The 23,919-nt window shown below is 40.4% G+C and overlaps 1 protein-coding gene across 1 annotated transcript; it reads left to right on the forward strand.

Annotated features, from left to right (window-relative positions):
• Positions 1 to 298: 298 nt before the first annotated feature.
• CRHBP (corticotropin releasing hormone binding protein) lies at positions 299 to 15,495 on the forward strand. The gene is made up of 7 exons (XM_049766237.1): positions 299 to 540; positions 886 to 982; positions 1,256 to 1,413; positions 2,775 to 2,985; positions 7,496 to 7,644; positions 11,734 to 11,851; positions 15,193 to 15,495. The coding sequence occupies exons 1-7, from the start codon at positions 460 to 462 to the stop codon at positions 15,348 to 15,350; spliced, it is 972 nt and encodes a 323-aa protein (XP_049622194.1). The 5' UTR covers positions 299 to 459; the 3' UTR covers positions 15,351 to 15,495.
• The last annotated feature ends 8,424 nt before the right edge of the window (positions 15,496 to 23,919 follow it).

Below are 23,919 nucleotides of genomic sequence, written 5' to 3' on the forward strand. Positions count from 1 at the left end.
TTGTGACAAGTCTTCATGGTAAGGCTACAACTGTTTGGATATTTCAGGTATGTGTGGAACTCTCTTACTTTATTTTGTAAAACCAAAATACCAAAAACAGAAACAGAAAAACCAGAATCCAAACAAACTCTGACTGGCCACAGGAAAGAAGAATTTAGCATTTGGCAATCCCTGCTCATACTTTCTCTCACACTTTATTTCACGAAAGTTGCAAGTGCCAGCAATCATTCTTGGTGAATAATGCTGGACCCCTCTGAAAATGTGTGCCTGAGAGCCGGACCCTCGTCATCACCACGCACTCTGTCACCGAGACAGGGTAACCCATGGTTACTGAGCTCAGATCAGTTCAGGGGCAGACAGCCACCCCTCCTCACAGCTCTATAAAGAGACCCAGCAAAGGGCCCCTACCAGCTTCCAGCTCTCAGCCTAGGTGAAGCTGCGGAAGAGGCCCCGGCCAGCATGTTTCCCAGCCTGAAACTTCAGTGCCACTTCATTTTGCTCTTCTTGATGGCTCTAAGAGGGGAGAACCGGTACCTGGAGGTGAGCTACCCATTCCTGAACTGACTCCAGCACCTTCCCTGCCTAAAGGAGGGATGCCTCAGCCCTCGGGTCTCTGTTGGTATTAACTCTTTCCTCCATGTGTATCTTTTCCCTTAGCACCCCCGACCCCCCAAATGGTCTTCTTCCTTGCTTTTTATCCTCCTCTCTGGCTCCTGGCAATATTCTCTCTGTTGCAAATCCCTGCACCTGCGTGCATGGTTTCTAGATACAGAGACTTTGACTGGTCACTTGAGATTTTTCTCCGCTTTGGGAGTGGGGAGGGTCGGTTTTTCCAGCCCTGGAACTTTCCCGGGAGCTGTCCCGTTTTCTTTATTTTCTTGGCAGCTGCGAGAAGCGGTGCACCACAACCCTTTCCTGCTTTTTGGAGCTAGCCTGAAGCGGGAGCTGGCCGGGGAAGAGCAGCTGTACAGTCGAGCTCTGCGTAAGTAGGGGGGCTGCTCTGCTGGGGGGCTTCTGCAGAGAGAGGGGAGATGGGTGGGGATGGGGTGCGGTAGAGGAGAGCTGAAAAGCTAAGGTGGCGGACCCTTCCCTAAGTCTAAGGGTCCCTTGGAGGACAGGACGGACACCGGGGCCAGATGGGGTGACCTGAAAAGTAGTAGTCCCAGGAGTGGCAGATGCACGGGGAGGGGCAGACTGTTATCGGGGCCACGGTGGCTGCAATCGGAGCACCTCCCGCTTCGTTGCCCTCCTCCAGGCTGCCTGGATATGCTGAGCCTGCAGGGCCAGTTCACTTTTACTGCCGATCAGCCGCAACTGCACTGCGCCGCCTTCTTCATCAGCGAGCCGGCGGAGTTCATCACCATCCACTACGACCAGGTCTCCATCGACTGCCAGGGCGGGGACTTCTTGAAGGTGAGCTCCCCCTTCTGGCCGAGATGGGGGAGTGAGCATTGACCGGAGCGGGACTGACCTGTTGTGGGGCTGCCTACCCACCCTGGGGATCTTGGTGACAATTTGGTTAGACGGATGGATGTTAAGCGGTGCGTGATCTGGCCAGGCGCACTTGGGGATACCTAGGACGAAAACTTGCCCCCCCCCCACTACTAGATCTCATCCTCTCCAAGAACCCGTGTCTTAGTTGCTGCTGTGGCTTTGAAGCCCCTTTTGTGCCTGGTGGGAGCCAGAACTTGCAAAGACTTGAACTTGAGGCACACACTTCTGTGTTGCAATCCATTATGGATGCAAAACGTTACCAACAAGTCCCAGTAGGTATCGCTTTGTAAGCACGAAGTAGTCGGTTTGGGATTTGAACCCGCTTTGTTCCTGAGGGTGCAGCCAAGGCAGCTCTCAGGCTGAAAGATTATCTGCCAAAGGGTTTTGGAGGGGCTGGGAGAAATCCGGTGGGCAGGCAGGACAAGCCCAGCAACACCCCCTCACCCCAGGGACCCCACTTCCAGGTGGCCTTCTAAGTCTTAAGGTGGCGTATGTAGATCTATGGTCCAGATAAAAGGATCGTGATTCCATCCTAAAAAGGGAAACATGGTCAAAGAGGTAAGTAATGTTACTAGGTTGGATGAGGTTGGACTTATTAAATTGGAATCCTATGGGGATTTTGAAAGTAAAGTCAAAAGACTGACCTTTGGTACACCAAAGTTTAACAAGCGAAAGCAGGGGCAAGTTCCAAGTAACGCACCAGCCATCTGTCAGTGGGAAGGGGAAGGGGAGCTTGATATTTTAACCTAGTAAGAGTAAATAATATATACACGAGGAAATGAGGGTGTAAAATCATTAGCTGGTATGCAAAGTAACTGTTCTCTTTCATTTTTGTATTTTTGAACTATTCTACTTATATTTCATTGAATAAAGAGGAGAATTAAAACCCAAATGAATTATGCTCCTATGGAATTCTGAAGGTGGATAGCATGGGAAATAGGACCAAGATTTTTTCTTTATAAAAAGTATTTTGTCTGTAGTTTCAAGTACCAAGGTGGCTAAAAATAAGAAAATATAAGAACATTTGTTTGCTTTAGAAACTTGAAAGTATATAAGGCAAAAAATAAAATAAAGTAGCAATAGTACTTTTAGATATTCCTGCAGCTATACATCCAGGTCAGAATATATTTAGATTAAAAAAAAAAGTAGGTGAAGGATATAGACTCTGACTTACTCACTTAAAGCTAAAGGTCTAAATAATTCTGGGTATCTCTCTCCCTTTTCAATATATCTATGCCTTCAGAAGATTTTTTTATGCCTCTATCTTTTGTTGTTGGAAGGTATTTGATGGTTGGATTCTCAAAGGAGAGAAGTTCCCCAGTTCCCAGGATCATCCTCTCCCGACAACTGAACGGTACATAGATTTCTGTGAGACTGGTCTTAGCAAAAGAAGCATCAGATCCTCCCAGAATGTGGCCATGATCTTCTTCCGGGTCCATGAGCCAGGAAATGGATTCACAATAACCATAAGAACAGACCCCAACCTCTTTCGTAAGTGAACTCTCTGCTTTCAATGGGAAGGCAGGATTGGGGGGAGAAAGGAAATCAAGTCTGCTTTTCAAAGGACAGACAATAAACTTAAAGTAAGGAATGATTTGAGAGGAAAGTCTTCTGTATTTAGAAAAAATAATCCTAAGGTATATTTCCTTTTTGTTATTAACAAATTTTAAATGACAGTTTTTAAGTTATTTATTTCCTTGGGTAGGTAGAATTTTATCCTTTTCTTAGTCTTACTCAGATCTCCTAAAATAAGAGCATTTAGTGACAAACTTTAATCCCTCCAAATCCTTCTGTTGATCTGGATGCAATTGAGGGATTAGTTATGAAGCTGTAAATTTACAATTATTTAGGCAAAGGCTGAAATCCTACCTGCCTGGAATGTGGAAGAAAGGTTTCATGTCCTGAGGGAAAAATGTGTTGACTAGCACCTTAACTATGTCTTTTTTGTTTATTTGTTTTTGAGCCACATCTTGTAGTGCTCAGGGCTCACTGCTGGCTCTGCACTCAGGAATCATCTTCATGGGTTTAGAAAGTTCATATGTGGTGCCTTTGATAGAACCTGGGTTGGCCATTTGCAAAGAAAGGCAAGTGCTCTGTTTGCTGTACTATCATTCTGGCCTTCAACAGTGTGTGTGTGTGTGTGTGTGTGTGTGTGTGTGTGTGTGTGTGTGTGTGTGTGTGTGTGTGTGTGGTGGTAGTTTGAGGTGCATACTTAGTGATACTCAGGGGTTACTCCTGGCTTTGCATGCAGAAATTACTAATGGCAGTACTATGAGGACCATATGGAATGCCAGAGATTGAACCTTGATCAGTTGTGTGCAAGATAAGGTATCCACGATATTGTCTTTCAGTCCCAACATAGCATTTTGATCCTGAACCTATCACTTGAATTTGGTTCCTTACCAAGACTCACACAGAACTGCTATCAAGCTGAAGAGCCTAAGACTATAACACATGATCTTAATTAAAATGAGTTTATTCATTTGGTTATTATTTTTTCTCCATGAAGATGAAAAATTTGTTAAAAAAAAAAAGATGTTAGGGCTGGAGTGGTAGCACAGTGGTAGAGCATTTGCCTTGCACACTGCTGACCCAGTGTGGATGCGAGTTTGATCCTGGCATCCCATATGGTCCCTGGAGCCAGGAGTGATTTCTGAGCGCAGATCCAGGAGTAACCCCTGAGCACTGCTGGGTGTGGCCCAAAAACCAAAAAAAAAGGAAAAAGAAAAAGATGTTACTCACTCATATTTGGCTGCATACAATAGTATTAATAATAATACTTTGCGTAGTCAAATAATGGAGCTGAATCTGTCAAAGACTAGGCTTCCTATTTTGATTATTTATTTATTTATTTATTTATTTATGGTCACACTCAGAGGCGCTCAGGGTTTACTCCTGGCTCTGTGCTCAGAAATCACTCCTGGCAGGCTTGAAGTACCATATGGGATGCTGGAATTCGATCCACCATATGTCCTGGGTCAGCCGCATGCAAGGCAAATGCCCTACCACTGTGCTATCTCTCCAGCCTGTGATTATTTTAAAGCTTATAAGAAATCCCCATAAAAGACTATTCCTGAGGACAGAAGCAAAATAAGTAATATTCTAAGGAGCAAACTGATATGTTTTCCCTATATTTTGTTTGGTTAAAACCTAGACTACTCTAGGCATTTTTTTTTTTTTTTTGGTTTTTGGGCCACACCCGTTTGACGCTCAGGGGTTACTCCTGGCTATGTGCTCAGAAATCGCCCCTGGCTTGGGGGAACCATATGGGACGCCGGGGGATCGAACCGCGGTCCTTCCTTGGCTAGCGCTTGCAAGGCAGACACCTTACCTCCAGCGCCACCTACCCGGCCCCTACTCTAGGCATTTTTGACATTAAATATTATTTAAAATGTAGAAAGAAGGAAAAAGATAGTTTATAAAACAGAATCCTATAGTTGCCCCCCCCCACCAAAAGTACAAATTTTGGTACTGCTAATTGCACAGCTAAAAGAATAAATACATATCGAAAGTCTAGGCTTGGGGCCCGGGGAGATAGCACAGCGGTGTTTGCCTTGCAAGCAGCCAATCCAGGACCAAAGGTGGTTGGTTCGAATCCCGGTGTCCCATATGGTCCCCCCCTGCCTGCCAGGAGCTATTTCTTTTTTTTTTTTTTTTTTTGGTTTTTGGGCCACACCCGTTTGACGCTCAGAGGTTACTCCTGGCTATGTGCTCAGAAATCGCCCCTGGCTTGGGGGGACCATATGGGACGCCGGGGGATCGAACCGCGGTCCTTCCTTGGCTAGCACTTGCAAGGCAGACACCTTACCTCCAGCGCCACCTACCCGGCCCCCAGGAGCTATTTCTAAGCAGACAGCCAGGAGTAACCCCTGAGCACCGCTGGGTGTGGCCCAAAAACCAAAAAAAAAAAGAAAAGAAAGACTAGGCTTGAGATGCAAAACAAGAAATTCTTGGTATAAATAAAACATTAAAACATTCCTTTTTGGGGTCAGAGCAATAGAACAATAGTTGCCTTGCATGCAACTGACTTGGGTTTGATCCCTGGCATTCCACCTGGTACCCCAAGCCTGCCAGGAATGATTTCTGAGTGCAGAGCCAGGAGTTAACCCTGTGCACAGTTGGATGTGCCCCCTCCCCAATTTGCCTTTTAATTAATTTATCACTTTAAACCCCTATATAGGGCTGGAGAGATAGTACAGTGGGTACTATGTACAATAATACATTGCACAGGGCTGACTTGGGTTCTATTCCTGGCACCACATATGGCCCCCTGGCACCATCAGTAATGAACCCTGAGCACAGAGCCAGCAGTAAGCCTTGAATTCTATGAATGTAATCCAAAAAACAAACAAAAAAAAAAAAACAACCAAACAACCAGCTTACCTATATATAAACTCATTTTATGTGTTTTCACTACCTCTTTTGTTTCATTCATTCATTCATTCATTCATTCATTCATTTATTTTGGTTCTGGGCCACACCTGGCAGTGCTCAGGGAGGGGTTACTCAGGGGTTACTTCTGGCTCTGCTCTCAGAAGTCGCTTCTGGCAGGCTTTGGGGACCATATGGGATGCCAGGACCAAACCAGAGTCCCTCCAGAGGTTGCTTGCAAGGCAAATGCCCTTCTGCTGTGCCATCGCTCCAGCCCCTTTTGTTACTTTTATCGAAACTTTATTATTTATTTATTTATTTATTTATTTATTTATTTATTTATTTATTTATTTATTTAGGTTTTTGGATCACACCCAGCTGAGCTCAGGGGTTACTCCTGGCTCTACACTCAGAAATCGCTCCTGGCAGGCTCTGGGAACCATATGGGGTGCCGGGACTCAAACCACCATCCTTCTGCATGCAAGGCAAATGCCCTACCTCCAGGCTATCTCTCTGGCCTCGAACTTTATTATTTAGAAGTATTTGAGCACGACCAGGAGCCTAAGCCCGGGGCAGGAGTAAGTTTCCTGAGCACCACAAGATGTAATCCCTCTCCCAAATGGTAGCATTAAGGGAGCCAAGAAAATAGTTCAATGAGCTGGGAATGTGGTTGTACTCAGTAGCTGCAGGTTCAGTCCTTGGTACTGCAAAGTGGTCAGAGCAATTACTAAGAGTGACTGATCCCTGAGTATGGCCAAGGGTGGCACCAAAACAAATACCAAATGAAAACATTATGGCTACAAATTTAAAGAATAAAGACTTCCGAAGGGTTGATTGCTGGCTTGACATTTAAACCTAGATTCTTCCAGTTTCCTTGCTTAAACTTGGATCATATTTAAAGTGTTCTTGTAACTACTATTGCCAATGCTGTTTGATTGCTTATTAATTTATACTTTATAATTGTTATTAAAAACTACCCCTTTAGGAGGCCAGAGTGATAGTATAGTGGGTAAGGTGTTTGTCTTGCACTGATAGACCCAGGTTCAATCCTTGGCATCCCACTTCATTCCCTGAGCACTGTCAGAAATGACCCCTGAGCACAGAGCCAGGAGTAATCTCTGAGTGCCATCAGGCATGGCCCCCAAACAAACAAACAAACAAACAAAAGACATATCTTTTAAGATAAACCTCCTGGAAGCCTGGAGACTCCTAACAATGTTCATACATCAATGGTGATTTTTATTTCTTAACTCATTTCCTCTTCCTTTCAGAATATGAGACCCTAGACTCCTAGACAATTCATAGTAGCATAAAATTCTTTACAAACTTATCATATCGACATCACCTCACTCTCTGAGTACTGGTGTGACCCAGGAGGACCTGAAGTGTTGTGAGTGAGGGCCAGGAGGTCCCTGACCACCACTAGGTGGCTCAGAAAATCCCTGGAATCTCAGACCTTGAGTAGCACTTTACCCTCGGATTTTCACTGAACTACAAGCCTGGTTCTCTGAAAATCACCAGGAGTAGACACTGGGAATTCCCCACCCCCCCCCAAAAAAAAACCCCACCAGTAATAACAACAAACTCAGCATGTCAAGGAGTGAAAATATGATTTTTCTTTTTCCCAAAGCCTGCAATGTCATTTCCCAGACCCCAAACGGAAGGTTTTCTCTGATCATTCCACATCAGCATAGAAACTGCAGCTTCTCTATCATTTATCCTGTTTCGATCAAAATCTCCGATCTCGCCCTTGGACATTTAAATAGCCTGCAATTCAAGGTGAGTTGCTTACTTGATTTTCAACCATTTCCTAAGGCCACAATTTTATCCTATGAAAGCAATGCAACAGGGCAAGTGTGATCGTCAGTAAATGGCACAGTGTGTTCTGTTTGACGTGACACCTCACATGTGCTGGCCCTCCTGTGCTTTCTAACCCCCCTCTTCTATTTCAGTAATGTTACAAGAGGCATACTCAGGTGCCCTTTTTGACTACTTAAATGCTTTCCTTGTGAGGCAAGAAATGTCTACAGTTGGTAGAGTTGTGGCATATAATTACAATTGAACTCTCTTGTACTTGCCTCTTTTACAAAAATTCTCTCCTAGCAGAACCTAGTATGAGTCATCTACACAGCTGCTTCCTGATTATTGGAATTTTCTTTTGACACGAAGGAAGTATCTCGTTGACAGAACTGTTAGGAAGAAATGCTAAGGGTAGCATAAAATACAAAATTGGATTTTTATATTGCAAAATACAGTAAAGTCAGGAAAAAGGTTTTTTGGCGTCATATTTTATTCAATATATTTTGCATCAAAATATTGACTGAGAATCCCCATGAATATCATTTCTCTATAAATATCTTCATAGACCTTAAAATTATTGCTCAGCTTGGTCACTTATTTGCATTGACAGCTTCTTCCTCTTGAGTCATCTTCTTTTTCCTTTGACTTTCTCATATACTGAGATTAAGGTAGCACATGATTTTGCTGGAATCAAAGGTAAACACATTTCTGTCCTAATCACACATTTTAGTAAAATCCAAAGCAAAGGACCTGAACTTGTTCAACTTAATTTCCTTTAAGCTCTAAATTCATGGCACAGTATCTATTTTTCCAGCTGTACCTCATGAAAGAATGATCACATTTTTATGAGTGTCTTTGGCATAGTCTTACTGGCATGATATTGCATGTTAATATTGCTTTTTTTTTTTAAATAAAGCTTTCTTTCTTTATTTTATTTTATTTTATTTTGGTTTTTGGGTCACACCCAGCAGTGCTCAGGGGTTACTCCTGGTTTCACGCTCAGAAATTGCTCCTGGCAGGCTTGGTGGACCATATGGGGTGCTGGGATTCAAACCAATGACCTTCTGCACGAAAGGCAACCACCTTACCTCCATGCTATCTCTCCGGCCCCTTTCTTTATTCTTTATTGAGTGACAAAGCTCTCCAAAAATTAGGCGTGTGCACCAGCCCTGAGCATAATATTGCTGCTTTAAAGTATAAAAATATGGTAAGTACTGCAGCAGATGGGGAGGCCTGCACTTTCGATATTGTGACAATGGGATGTGACCTAAGTATTTCTCTTTTATTTTTATTTATTATTTATTTATTGTATTTTGGGCCACACCCAGCAGCGTTCAGGGCTTATTCTTGGCTCTGCATTAAGGGATCACTCCTAGTGGGGCTGATGGAGACCATACAGGGTCCCTGCAATTAAACCTGCATCATCCACATGCAAGATGAGTGCTCAATCCACTGTACTATTTCCCTTGCCCAATATTTGACCGTTAGCATTTAAATTCTGCAGTGTTCCATGCATGAATTCCCTCACAATGTACTTTTGAATGCTTCCCTTGTGCAAGGCAGTATTCTATAAGCTAGTTGTTAATAAAAAAAAAAATAGTTCCATTTACCCTAGATCCTGCATTCTGGTGGAATGAACCACTAGTAGTACACTAGTGGTGAGTTGAGTTCCTTGGAGAAAATAAACCAAGGTACATGCTAAAACAGTGCCCAAGGAAAGGGAGCCAAGGAACAAAGGGGGAAGTACTTGGGGATAAAAACACAGGGAGGGATAGGAGATACCTGGGATAAAAAGCATTAAGGAAGAAAAAGCAAACACTTTTTTATTAGGACATTGAAGTAAGTCTTGGGTGCCAGAGAAGAAGCTAGGGCAGAGCTAGAAATTGAGGAAAGAGTATGAAAATCATGTAGAGTTTCAGAGGCAGGAATGGCTTCCCAGTTTGCAGATGTGGAAAGGAGGGGAGGTAAAAGATGAAACCACGGAGATGGATAGTGGCAGGATGATTCGGGGAGCTTGAGTACTGAGTAATAAAAAGTTTTGCATTGTTTTTCAGAGCAGTGTGAAACCCTTGATGGTTCCTGCTGTAGTCTGGTGGTTTGGATAGTAGCTTAGCACAGAGAGATAGAACCGTAACATAGAAGTCTGTGTGATCACTGTTGAACTGAATCCTAGAGGATCCGACATTCCTCTTTCTGCCTTTCCACCTTTGTTTATAATATTTCCACAGTTCTTTAGGATGGCCAAGAAGCTTGGGGAGAGGAGAGAAAAGTTCATGAATGCCAAACCTGGAGATACAGCTAAATCCCTTGCTGCTTTGTTTCATTTTGACATTTGGACTTTTACTACTTCCCAGCATCCTTATTTTCTTTTTTTTCTTTTTTTTTTGTTTTTGGGTCACACCCGGCAGTGCTCAGGGGTTATTCCTGGCTCCAGGCTCAGAAATTGCTCCTGGCAGGCATAGGGGACCATATGGGATGCCGGGATTCGAACTGATGACCTCCTGCATGAAAGGCAAACACCTTACCTCCATGCTATCTCTCCAGCCCCTGCATCCTTATTTTCTACTTCTCTCTCCTGCCTTTTCCCCTTCACTCCTTCCTGCTGAAATTCAGATCCCACAATAACTAAGAGGAAGTTAAATTTTAAGAGATGTTTTCCTTTGGACCCTTCTTCTCTAAATGGCACATCTAGTTTTTCATACAAGAACACAACCCTATCTATACACAGGAAGTTCTTTAGCCTTCTAGTTCATTATTTAAATTATATATAAAGCAACTAAGCATAGGATCAGCATTTAGTAGGAGCTTTTTAAAATTTATATCCTCAGTTAGAAAAATAGAATTGGAGGCAATATCTTGCCTTGCATGTGGTTGACCCCAGTATGATCCCTGACAAAATAGTCCAATGTGTCCCATGAGGAATGATCCCTGAGCAGAGAACTGGGAGTAAGCCCTGAGCACTACTGGGTATGGTCCCAAAACATTAACAACAAAAGAAATTTCAAGACAGTGACAGCAGAGCATTAAACAAAGCTTGGAGTGCTGCTGGTATGGTCACACAGGAACTCTGCCCTGGAAGTTGGCTCTGCCCATAGGACTTGGGCCTGGGCCATTTGGCATTTGGTACCAGGAACAGTGGATTTCTGTGAAGAAATAAAACTAAGAAATTTCATGTGTGTGAAAGATGATGATAGCAGGAAAAGGTGTTTGTAGTGGACCACATAGTCTTAGAACTGATTCTTGCTCATAGGAACTAGAAATAAATTTTAGTTGTAAGAAGGAAGACCATTGGCTATACTAGCTAACATGGCTGCCCCTCAGTGCTCTTCTTTCTTTAATATTCTTATAGTTAATTCAAGCTCATATCAGTAAATAAGATAAAGATTACCTAGTAGTAGAAAAAGCCCTTTTGTAAAGAAAAGGAAAAGAGGTAAGTTGAAGGAAAATTTTTTTTTTTTTTGGTTTTTGGTTTTTGGGCCACACCTGGTAACGCTCAGGGGTTACTCCTGGCTATGTGCTCAGAAGTTGCTCCTGGCTTGGGGGACCATATGGGACACCGGGGGATCGAACCGCGGTCCGTCCAAGGCTAGCGCAGGCAAGGCAGGCACCTTACCTTTAGCGCCACCGCCCGGCCCTGAAGGAAAATTTTTTGAAAGACCAATTTATAAAATGCAGATACTTGGATTCTTTATTTCCAACTACATGCATCCAGCAGTAAGTTATTCAGTTGTATGTGAAAATTATTTAAAAAGCAAAGCATTTTCAGATTTGTTTCATCCATCACATATGGAGCTTATAGATTCCTATTTTATTCTTCTAGTCCTTGAACTTTAAACAAAAGATGCTGCATGTTTCAAAAATGATTACTGGGCTGAGTTAGGAAAGCCATTCTTATGGTTATATTTTTTAAGTTAAATGTCTTTTAATTTCCAGAATTCAAAATATTAAATTATGTGGAACTGCCAGGATGGTCTAGGACTTATCATCAGGCTATGTGTCAAATGAATTGACTTCCATAATTTCTTTAAATACCGATACCTCTTTTCTGTTATACTTTATTGTTCTTAGAAACCCTCAGTAGGCTGTGGAGGAATAGGAGACTTTGTGGAGCTGCTGGGAGGCACTGGATTGGACCCTTCCAAGATGATGCCATTGGCTGATCTCTGCTATCCCTTTCATGGCCCTGGTGAGTTGTTTAATTATTATTTATGTACATATAAAGTTTATTTACTTAAAGTACATTATTTGTATACATGGAAAGATCAGTTACATTTCCCATTTCCCCTGTCTCCCATCCCCGCTTTTTATATATAAAGCTTAAATTCTGAGAAACACAAGCTTTAATATTATGTAATAGTACTTTACATATACCTATGTATAATAAATTAAATTATCTAGATAGTTACTGAATTAAAAATTAATTTACAGAAATAATCAATTTCATATTATTTTGTGCAATACTCAGTGGTACCCAGGCATTACTTTTGTTTCTGCACCCAAAAATTTCTTCTGGCAGTGCTTGCAAGACCGTATGGGATACCAGAGATCAAACCTGAGTTACTCAAGTATCTATCAATTAAAAGAAAGATAGATATATAGAAAAAGAGAGACAGAGAGAGAGGGATGGAGGGAGAGAGAAACACTTTCATTTCAATATTACTCACTGAGCCAGTTTGAGAATTTTACAAGAATCTATCTCTAATATCAAGAATGCATTTTAAAAATACCTGATATTGAGAGAGAAATCAAGTGATAAAGCTATGTTGGTTCTTAGGACCAGAACCATAGTGCAGACGTACTATACCCCAACATAAGTTTTAGAGACCTCTTTTGTTGGAAATTCAGGGATTTGTTTTTGCTAATTAGCCCTTGAGCCCAGGTGTCTACTGTCAATATGACCTGTCCGAGTGTCCCCTGGCCTTTTGCATGTGCTCTCTGAGGGAGCTTTTAGTTCATGGAGTAAACCATGCAGGCTTTAAAATTTAGAGAGTTGAAGCCAAGGTAATTTGGGCACTTAAAAATGTATGACTTACATCGGGACTATCCCACCCTACCACCCTCTTTTTACAAGTAAAGATTCTTTTCTAGGAGCCCTCTGAGCAAAGAGTGATAAAGTTAGTTGTTTCTCTGTGGTGTTTTTTTCTTATGTCTTCATAAAAGCTACAATGATGGTATGTTTTGCAATTCAAAATATAGTTTGGTAATTTTTTTCCAGTTGATTTTTAAAAAGAACTGCTGTACAGAGCTTAGAGCTTGTATTTTGTCCATTGTATAGATGGAAAGCATCCTTGAAAATTGTTTAACTTAAATAAAGAGAAAATACTTTATAAATAATAAAAAAATGCATGACAGAAAGAAATCAGAATTGTATCATGGGGATTGTAAATATAATAAGTAAATATATTAACATTAACTAGAAGAAAGAGAGAATGTGTGTAAAGATCAGAAAATGATAAAAAAAATGACCTTCAAGTAAAAAATTTTTAGATTTCCTTGTAATGACTTGACCTCAAGTCCCTGGTGGTTATATTAAAATAATTTTAGAGTTGCTAGAGCCATAGTGTAGCAGGTAGGATGTTTACCTTACTTGAATGACTCTGTTTGATCCCTGGTATCTCATATGGTCTCCCAGGCACTACCAGTAGTAATGCAGAGCCAGGAGTAATGCCTGAGCATCACTGGGTATTGCACAAAAAATTTTGAAATTGATTATTGGGCAAAACTGAATATAGATAACTTGAAATTGATTATATCTCTAAATAAACTTTTAATTCACTAACTATCTGGCTAACTCAATTTATTTAGATATAGGTATATGCCAAGTACTATTACATAGTACTAAAGCTTGTGTTTCTTGGAATTTAAACTTCATATATAGAGAGTAGGGGTGGGAGACTAGGGGGTTATGGGAAAAATTAAAACAGCAGAAGGAGGGCCAAAATGATAGAACAGTAGGTAAGGCACTTGCCTTACACACGCTTACCTGGGTTCAATCCCCCAGACCTCATATGGTCATTCAGCCAGGAATGGTTCCTGAGTGCACAGAGCCAGGAGTAGCCCCTAAGATATGGTCCCAAAGTAGAAACAAAAAAATAAATAAAACAGCAAAAAGAGAGGCCTGAGCATTAGTAAAGAGGATAAGGCATTTTCCTTGCACATGGCCAACCAGTTGGATTCTTGGCATTCCATTGGTCCCTCGAGACTACTAGGACTAGTTTCTGAGCATAGAGCCAGGAATAACTCTTGAGTGCTGCCAGGTAATGCCCAAAATCCCAAACCAAAACTAACCAACTAACCAACCAAACAAACCAAACAAACAAATAAAATACCACCACAGCAGAAACATTGATTTCTCCAGGCTCAAAAGCTCAAAAGCCAGCATGAGGCTGGATAAATAAAAACAATCTTTATAGTGCAGCAGGTAGGGTACTTGCCTTGCACACAGCTGACTCAGATTCAATTCCTATAACCTCATATAGTCCCTTGAACCTCTCAGGAATGATTACTGAGTGTAGAGTCAAAAGTTCCACTTGAGCACCACAGGTGTGACCCTAAAACAAACATAAAATATAGTAAAATGGGTTTCAATACATGCATATATATATATATATATATATATATATATGTTCAAGTCATCTGCTCTAGAGGACTAATAAATCTAGATTTATAAGTGCTGCCAGATGTTAACAAAGATGATGAATTATATTGAATTTAAGATAAGTAAGGCTATCAAGAAATCATTCCATGTAAAAAACAAAGAGAAAAATTGAGAGACACAATGTGCTAGTGCACAATAATCAAAAAGGTTTACTCACTGTGTAAAGCCAGGCATTAAACTCATTGTATTAAGCTATGCAAAAATAATATTTGTTTACATATGAAAGATAATTATGATATAGGCTCAGGAAGTTATCTATATTAAGTTTTGCCCAATAAATGTCCATTAGTAGACACCTATATTCCTGTCCCCTAAATGCCCGAAAACATTACTACAATAAGTGCCCTTGCAGATTCCCAATTTGTCCCCAGAGTGTGGTACATTCCTCATTAAGGACACGTTATTCTGGCCTTGACCTCCAGAGCTTACAAACAACATAAAAAGGGCAAGAAGACATCTTGCCTCAGTCAGTTTCATTGGACTACCATTGTTCTTGTACCTGAGGAAAAAGGTAGTTTAATTCCACACTTATAAATGACAGATGCAAGGGATTTTTTTTTTTTTTGGTGGGAGAGTTCACACCCCGTGGCGCTCAGGGTTACTCCTGGCAGGCTGGGGGTGGATCCTTATGGGAAGTTGGGAATCGAACCAGGGTTAGCCATGTGCAAGGCAAATGCTCTATATCCGCTATGCTATCGCTACACCCCCTCTCATAACCCTCAACCCCCCCTCCCGCAGACACAAGTTTTTGAGTACAGAAGTTAGCACCTCTTTGTCTTCTTTCTGCTTAAAAGATCAGGGCAGAAATGGTTTGATAATGTGGTGTTTTGCATGCTGGGAACTCTGACTCTTTTCCCTTGAATTAACAGCCCAAATGAAGATTGGCTGTGACAATACAGTGGTGCGTCTGGTCTCTAGCGGAAAACACATAAATCGTGTGACTTTTGAGTATCGCCAGCTGGAACCCTATGAACTGGAAAACCCAAATGGAAACAGTATCCGTGAATTCTGTTTGCCTAGTCTTTGAAAAACAAATCCAATTATTGACCTGCTGCTAGCGAAGTGAATTTTTTAATTGTTATATATGATTTTGATGATCAGTTAGAAGCCTTTCAGTCAGTATTCTAGTGCATAAGCCAGTATTCCCAAACTTGAGCACAATCACACATGTATATATGCATTCTTTTTTGTAGCCTCCTCCTTTCTCATTTGTTACGTATACATGACTACTTGGTAGAAAAATAAGTCCTTCTTTAATTGAAAAACAGTTATTTATAATGCTTGATAGCTTGTAAACCTGATCTGATAAGACAAGTGCAAAGTGATGTGCAATAAAAAATTGTGTCTTAAGGGAAAATACAAATGGAAACTTAAAGGTTGGCAATCTTATTAGTTTTAAAGCAGAACAATATTCTGATGTCTTGTGTATACCAAAGTAGTTGTGTCTGTTTCTTTCTATTTATTGTTCTGTTTATAGAAGATAATTGTTGTAGCTATTACTTATGTGCAACAACTTGTTTTTAGCAAAATTTTTAAGCATGGAAAAATTTTTTCCATTCACCAATTCAAACGTAAATATACTCAAAATGTTGGCACTGTGGTATTGTGTTCTCTTTGCTTTTCTAAGTAGACCACCAGCTTATTTACACACATACACACACACACACACACACACACACACACACACAAGTGTTCTTGGGGCTGAAGAGATAGTACAGCAGGTTGAACACTTGCCTTGCACATGCCATATGGTCTCCCTAAGCTAATGAGAAATGATCCCTGAGTGCATAGCCAGGAATAGCCCTTAAGTACTGCCAGGTGTGGTTGCAAAGCTGAAATTAATTAATTAATTAATTAATAATAGTCTATAGATCCTTGTTTCCCTAACTGTGGTTCATGATCCCATATAAGGTTGTGTTACTTTAAAAATTGTTTTAAAATGAATTTATTTTATTATCAGCAAACATTTTATTTTTATGCCTATTTTATATGCCTACATAACTGGGGTTGTGTGAAAATTTCCCAAGTACAAAGGGATTGCTTGTAGAAAAATTTAAGAAACACTTTTCAATGCAAATATATCAAAACCAAATGTGTGATGTTATAACTCAATTATATCATGATTTTTTTTTTTTTGCCATACCATCAGTGCTCAAGAGTCACTCGTTCTGTACTCCAGAACTACTCCTGGTAGTACTCAGGGATCATATAGGATGCTGAGGATAGGTCGGCCATGTGCAAAACAAATGTCCTACTCATGGTACTATAGCTCTAACCTCACATCTCAATTTTAAAAGTTCATTGACACAGAAGAAAAAAAAGAATGTTTTTATAGGATCTGCAACCACATGTGGCATTAAACCACTTTAGACGATCATTTCTCAATCATTTCTCAGATCATCCCCTGTTGATGCCCAGGATAGTTCAAGAAGGCTGTAGGTGAAAATCTAATCGAAGGGAGACCAACACAAAAGATTAAGAGCCCAACTGATAGGACGGGTGGGGAAGGGGGAGAATGAGCAGAAGAAAGAAATATGGTTGTAAGCGCCCATAGTCAGGGATAGGTTGAGAAACATTTGACTTCTTAGTACTGCCACTGGAGTAGCATAATTTTGAGTATAAAGCAGAATTTTAGTGTTTGAAATAAAAAAAAGTGTACTCACTGGTTGATTCTGACAGGTAAACAAGAGTTGGGGTTCCTTTCCCTCTATCTTCCATATAAGCAGAGAAAATCCTTGTTTTTTGGTCACAGCAGTGGACTTTTGCAATTTTTCACCCTTTCTTTAGTAATCTGAGAATTAATACACGCACTTATAAAATTTTCAGAAGTTTCTAGCTTTAAAATCTTTTAATCCTCTTACGTTGAGTAGAGAAAAGGCTCTGAGGAAAGATGATAAGTACTTTTCTAAGGAAGCCAGGATTACTAAGGAACGTTTTGCAAACTGCACACACTAAAAGGAGGGGCTGCAAACTTTGTGATTCCTGAGGGTGACACATTCTATTCTGACTGTGAAATTAGGTATGCATTTATTGTGAGAAACTTTACTTCATAGTTTATTACTACACATTTACATATGTTATTTTTTATTTAAGGAAAAATTGTGTTGGCAATGACTAGAGGTCACATACACTTGGTTGTGGTGTTCATATACATAGTGCTTGAACATGGAAAATTTGAGTTTGTATCCCATTTTCTTGACATGAATAATCAACTTACACAGAGTATGCATTTAATATCTGCCATGGGCCCAATCCTCATTTCTAGAGTCTTCCTATTTCTCTGTTATTCACTATAGCCCTTCTTGACTCTACCTTTATCTACCCTAATCTTACACTTCTTTTTTTTTCTTTTTTTTTTATCTTTATTTAAACACCGTGATTACAAACATGATTATAGTTGTATGATTACAGTCATGTAAAGAGCACCCCCCTTCACCGGTGCAACATTCCCACCACCAATTTCCCAGATCTCCCTCCTCCTCACCCCCCTACACCTGTACTCGAGACAGGCTTTCTACTTCCCTCATTCATTCACATTTTATGATAGTTTTCAGTGTAGTCATCTCTGCAACTGCACTCATCACTCTATGTGATGAGCTGCATGTGCTGAGCTGCACCTACCAGCCCTCATCTCTCTTGTCTCTGAGATACTGTTAAAAATGTCCTTCATTTTTCTTAAAGCCCATAGATGAGTGAAACCATTCTGCGTCTTTCTCTCTCCCTCTGACTTACTTCACTCAGCATAATAGATTCCATGTACATCCATGTATTGGAAAATTTCATGACTTCTTCTCTCCTGATGGCTGCATAGTATTCCATTGTGTATATGTACCACAGTTTCTTAATCTTACACTTCTAACCATAGACTGCCTAATAGGTGACTTGATTCTACTAGTGATCATTGAATCCCTGAAGTCCCTCTTGCCTCCCTGTCTGAAATAGTGAGCATTATTTATTTTTATAACACTTGCCTACCATATTCTGGATACTTTTCTCCTATATGCCTGCATTCTCTTCTGCAGTTTTCTGGTCTGTGATTTGTGAAATAATTGACATTGGCTTCTGACACTGGACTTTCTCCAAATATATAAATAAGCAGGATTTCCCTTCATCTCTGACCATATAGAGTGCTGATTATTGAACCCAGGCCAACCTCGAGCAAAGCAAGCACTCAACACCCTCCCTATTATACTACCACTTTTTTTTGCCAATGTGTATTTTCTTTGATGTGTATTTTTTCCTTGAGGAAATATATATATATATATGTGTGTGTGTGTACCTTTATATATAATATATATGTGTGTATATATTTCATTCACAACAAAACAACCTTTAGGCTAGAAAGCAAGTAGATTTAATTTTTAATATCTAGATGGATCACAGCTAAGTAATCACTTGAAATCGCAGCGGAGAGCAAGGGTATAGAGCCATATATAGGAAGATTCCTGGGAACATATTACACTATCATGCTTGTGGAACAAAGGGCAAGTAATGGGATTCCTTGACTATCTGCTTCATGGCATTACACTGAGATACATTAAGGCAGGAGGGACACAACACTGGGACTTAGAGGAGGGGCCCTTGTTGCTGGAATTCTTTGTGGTGGATACATTCTGTTTTAGGTTCTACGTGGCAGTCTCACCACAAGCTCGTCCCTGTGATGAGGGGAAATGAGGAAACATGAGCAAGGATCCTTGGATTCCCATAAGATCGGAACCTGGTTTATTGAAAGCAGTGCTTCTTTAAGGCATCTTGATGAAAGACATTTCCAATCTAGTTTACATCTTCAAATTTGTGAGAAGATAAAAGTCCGAGAAATGTGGAAACAAGTTCATTTGCTAGCTTTTGTAACTATAAAAAGGCCATGTATACCTTGACTTTTAATCTGCTGATGGGTGATTTTCCAGCCAAAGCAGTTTTTCTTGTTTTCTACAGTTCTGTATAGACATTTATTCATTTACTAATAGTTTTTGTAGCCCTGTTCCCCTTCCTGCCTAGATAATAGGTTGATCAGGGTCTCCTACTCTGTTCTGGCAGTTTTTTGATTTATGATCCATTCATCTCTGCTCAGCCCCTAGAAGAGGTCACTCAGAGACCCTGACTTTTAATTATCTCTTAAAAACTTGTTTATGGTCCCACATGTCCCCCTGCACTCACAGGGTAGTGAATGATCAACAATGATCAAGATAAAACATTCTCTAAGCACAGAGTATCAATATTGAAAGAGTACATGAAGACCAAAACCTGCAATCTTTACTTTTCCCATATTAATATTTATAAGGACATGTAAAGGTTTTGAAAATTCACAAGCTAATTCTTGGTCTAAAAATTTAAAAATTGTATAAAAGTTTTATATAAATCTCACATTGGGCTACCCTCACCTCAGTATTATTTTGCTCAGTATTATTTTGAAATATATATTGGTTAACCTGACTACAAAATTGGCAACTCAATGCTTCTGTTTTTTATTTTGTTGTTGTTTTTGGGTCACACCCAGCAGCGCTCAGGGGTTACTCCTGGCTCAATGCTCAGAAATTACTCCTGGCAGGCTCGGGGGACCATATGGGATGCTAGGATTCGAACCACAGTCCTTCTGCATGCAAGGCAAACGCCTTACCTCCATGCTATCTCTCCGCCCCAATGCTTCTGTTTTTACACTTGACTTTTATAAAAGTTTGACTTTTGTTTATAGGCAGGTATTTTTTCTTTTTTCTTTTTGGTAGGGGGGAAGGGGTCACACTTGGTGGTGCTTAGGACTTTATACAAAGGGGTCACTCCTAGCAGGGCTCAGGGTACTATATCGAGTGCTGGTTATTGAACCCAGGCCAATCTCAAGCAAAGCAAAGCACCCAGCACCCTCCCTACTGTACTATCACTTTTGACAATGTGTATTTTCTTTGCTTGATGTATAGTTTTTCCTTGAGGATAAAAATAAATTTTCCTAGTATAACATTTTATGACAAAAATTCTTCCAGATCTCTCCCAACTTCACACTCTCCTTTCTTGCTCTTTTCATAGGAAGGCAATGTTACCAGAGCTGCCTTGAAAAGTAGAATCTTTCTGAAAGGAAAAGGAAGCTTAAGTTGTGATGAATAAGATTTACTTGTTTATGTGCTCAATACCACCTACTCAGAAATTGTGAGTAGGAGCTCCCATTAAAGAGTAATCATAAGAAATTATATATGAATATGCTCTTATCTGAGCACTGGAGTGTTTGAGCAAAGAGAAACACCTTTGTGTGTTCAAATAATCAGACTGAATGGTCTCAGTGCTGATGGGTCATTAGTAATGATTACCATCCATTTTTCTCTCTGCATTTAAAAGTTTTCTTTTTGTGTTTTAAAACAAATTGTTCAGAGGGAAGCGGAGAAACAAGAAAGGAAATATGATTAGGAGAAAGAAAGGACTTGATTAGAGGTTTTGAAACAGAATGAAAATTAAGGTCTCCAAATTGGACTCTGGACTTTGCTTTTGATAATAACAATGTACTCAGTGCCACTGCTGCTGCCGCTGAAAATTTGAAAATGACAAAACAACTTGTGCTCTAAGGAGGAGATATAATGTCAGTGCTAGGATTTGTGGCTGGATGAGCTACTAAGAAATGCTATTTGGTGATTCGATGGGTTATTAGATACTGGGGGATTCCTAGGAAAAATATCCCCTTCTAACTCTCCTTACCCTTTCCAGATTTCTTAAGATTTGTACTCTGGGACAGTAAAATAGTATAAGGATTAAGGTACTTGACTTGCTTGTGGTCCATCCCAATTCCATCTTCAGCATCACCTAGCATGCCAGCAGACCATCCTACCTCTCTTGTATATGTGCTTAAGTAGACAATGAGTGTCCTTTTCCTGGAAAATCCATCTGGTAGTAAAGGCTTCTGTGATTTCATTTTCACCTTGATTGCAGTTTAACTGTTCCTTAAATATTTATGGGATGACGAGTTCAATCCCTGGCCTTCCTTACGGCCTCCTGAACCTGCTAGGAGTAATTCCTGAGTACAGAGCTAGAAGTAAGCCTTGTGCACTGCAGGTATCAGTTAAAAACAAAACCAAACAAAAACACATTGAAAAATGAAAGAAAATGAGAGGTGGTCCCTTTAAGTGTGAAGCAGATACGTCGTTAAAGAGCTGGTTGGTTTTTTTTTCACCATCAACTTGCTAAATCGCTTTTTCTTGGGTTGGCCTTCTCTATGAATTTCTTTTCTTTTATTAGGAAGAGGAGGTTCCTTTGTGAGGCTGGTAACTCAATTTTGCCATCTTCTCAGCCTGTGTGGGCCTGTTAAGAGGAAAGTGTTCAATTCTTCCTTCTCCAGACTTCTAAGTGAAAAACAACTTGCTAACTTTGAAAGCTCTTTCAAGGATACTGAAAGACAGCCCCAGGGTAAAGGTAGGAAAAAGTAAGACTGTTAACTTTCTATAAAGCTTCAAATTTGAAAACAAAAGCAGGGAACAGAGGGAAGGCTGGAGTAGGGAAGGGATATCTGAGATAATGGTGGAGAAAAGAGGGACTCTGGTGGATGATGTCAAGTTGGAATTTGTTTGACAAAGCTATCATTAATAGTACTACAAGTCATTATATCTCAATAAAAAAACCAGGGAGGTTGATGAGAAAATAAAAACAAATCATCATAGGGAATGTGGTTCCAAGCGAGAGTATCTGCCTTACGTGAGTGAGGCCTAGGTTCCAGCTTCAGTCCCTACAAAAGTAAATAAAAAGTAAATAAAAATATGCCAACAGAACTATCCTCATCACAGACAAGCATTAGAAAAATGTTTATCTTTTGCTAAATAATATTGAAAGTGCCAATGTATTGAATTTCCCATTTGATCCTTCTACCTTTCCAGCCTGCTCAGAAACTAAGACATTTAAATCTCTCTCATTTTTTTTTTTTTTTTTTGGTTTTTGGGCCACACCCGGTAACGCTCAGGGGTTACTCCTGGCTATGCGCTCAGAAGTCGCTCCTGGCTTGGGGGACCATATGGGACGCCGGGGGATGGAACCGCGGTCCGTCCTAGGCTAGCGCAGGTAAGGCAGGCACCTTACCTCCAGCGCCACCGCCCGGCCCCAAATCTCTCTCATTTTAAAGATGGAGATACTAAAGCATGAAGACAATGAAAATAAGTTGACTCACACAGAAAATAGTTGAGCCAGGGTATCAAAGCCAGAGCTGACATAAGTCAGTCATTTAACCTATCATTGCTGCTCCCTTGCCTGCCATGCTGAAGATTGCCACTGGACTCAAGTGGGAACTCCAGTTCTATAAGGCTACTGGCAACAGAGCAGTGACATCAAAAGTTTTCTGCTCAGGTGCTTGCCTTGCATATAGGTAACCTCAATATGTAACCTAGCACCATATTATGGTTTCCCCAGCACTACCTGAGCACAGAGTCTCAAGTAGCTCCTGAACTTAAAACCACACACACCACTACCACCACCAACAACAAAAACAATAACAAAACACTTCCATTTATAGTGATTTTGGGGGGCACTTGAGGACATTTTAACAAACCTGTCTTAAATCCAACTTTCAGAACAGTCAAAGCCAGGGCTAATTTTTTGTGTTAACTTGGCTGGTCGATGGTGCCCAGATGTTTGTTTGTTTGTTTGTTTGTTTTGGGACCATATAAGGTGACACTCAGGTGTTACTCCTGGCCATGTGCTCAGAAATTGCTCCTGGCTTGGGGAAACATATGGGACACCGGGGGATCAAACCACGGTCCTTCCTAGGTTAGCCATGTGCAAGGCAAATGCCTTACTGTTGCGCCACCGCTCCAGCTCCATGGTGCCCAGATATTTCATCAGGTTCTGTGAATGTATTTTAAAGATGAGGTTTATTATTAATTCGTAAACTTTATCTAAAGTAGATTACTTTCCACAATATAGGGAGTGGCTGATCCAATCAGTCTGAAGCAGAAGCAAGAAAGAGATCTCTTGAGGAAGAGGGAACATCTGATTGGTCCTTTTTTTTTTTTCTAAAAAACTGACATCCCCTACCTCAACTCTTTTCTTCATATTAATCCATAATAAGCTAGAAACAGAACTTTTGCTAAATCTCTGCTTACTGATGAAGAATAAAAGGGATTATAACCTTGTTTTCTTTGTACAGTCCCAACAACTGATCACAGTCAACTATCTCATACATGAGTGAAAGGAAAAGAAGTGGGAACCAACAGATTCCTCGGAACTTTTTCCATCTTGCCTAACTTCACATGTCTGAGAACTAGATATTGATAATAAAAAGGACCAGAATAAAACCTGGTTCTCACTCAAATTGAATATTTCTGAAAAGAAAGTTTAAAATAAACATGGTAGTAAGACTCCCATTTTAGGAGGAACTGTAGAAAAAGCAGCCAATAATTGCCAGGCAGAAATTTAAGATGGTGCCTACATCAATTCCAAGCCATATTCTATTTATAATACTCCTAATTAAATGTTATCACTTAACATTCATGATTAACAAAGGTTTTCTGTCTATTGTCCAAATCTCAAGTGAAAAGCTTTTTGCTCTCGTCATTTCTTCTCAATGAAACCAATTTGAAAGAATCTTTCAAAGCCAAGTTTTTAATAGAAAGTATCCCCTTATGTGAATGAAC

Source organism: Suncus etruscus, chromosome 2 (genome assembly GCF_024139225.1).
Source record: "Suncus etruscus isolate mSunEtr1 chromosome 2, mSunEtr1.pri.cur, whole genome shotgun sequence".
Taxonomy (NCBI): Eukaryota; Metazoa; Chordata; class Mammalia; order Eulipotyphla; family Soricidae; genus Suncus; species Suncus etruscus.

Bases quoted from the DNA above. Each gene is read 5' to 3' on its own strand.
- CRHBP (XM_049766237.1), top strand. From the start codon at position 460: ATGTTTCCCAGCCTGAAACTTCAGTGCCACTTCATTTTGCTCTTCTTG. The intron at 541-885 runs GTGAGCTACCCA...TTTTCTTGGCAG, and splicing joins GGGAGAACCGGTACCTGGAG to CTGCGAGAAGCGGTGCACCA. The intron at 7,645-11,733 runs GTGAGTTGCTTA...TATTGTTCTTAG, and splicing joins TAAATAGCCTGCAATTCAAG to AAACCCTCAGTAGGCTGTGG.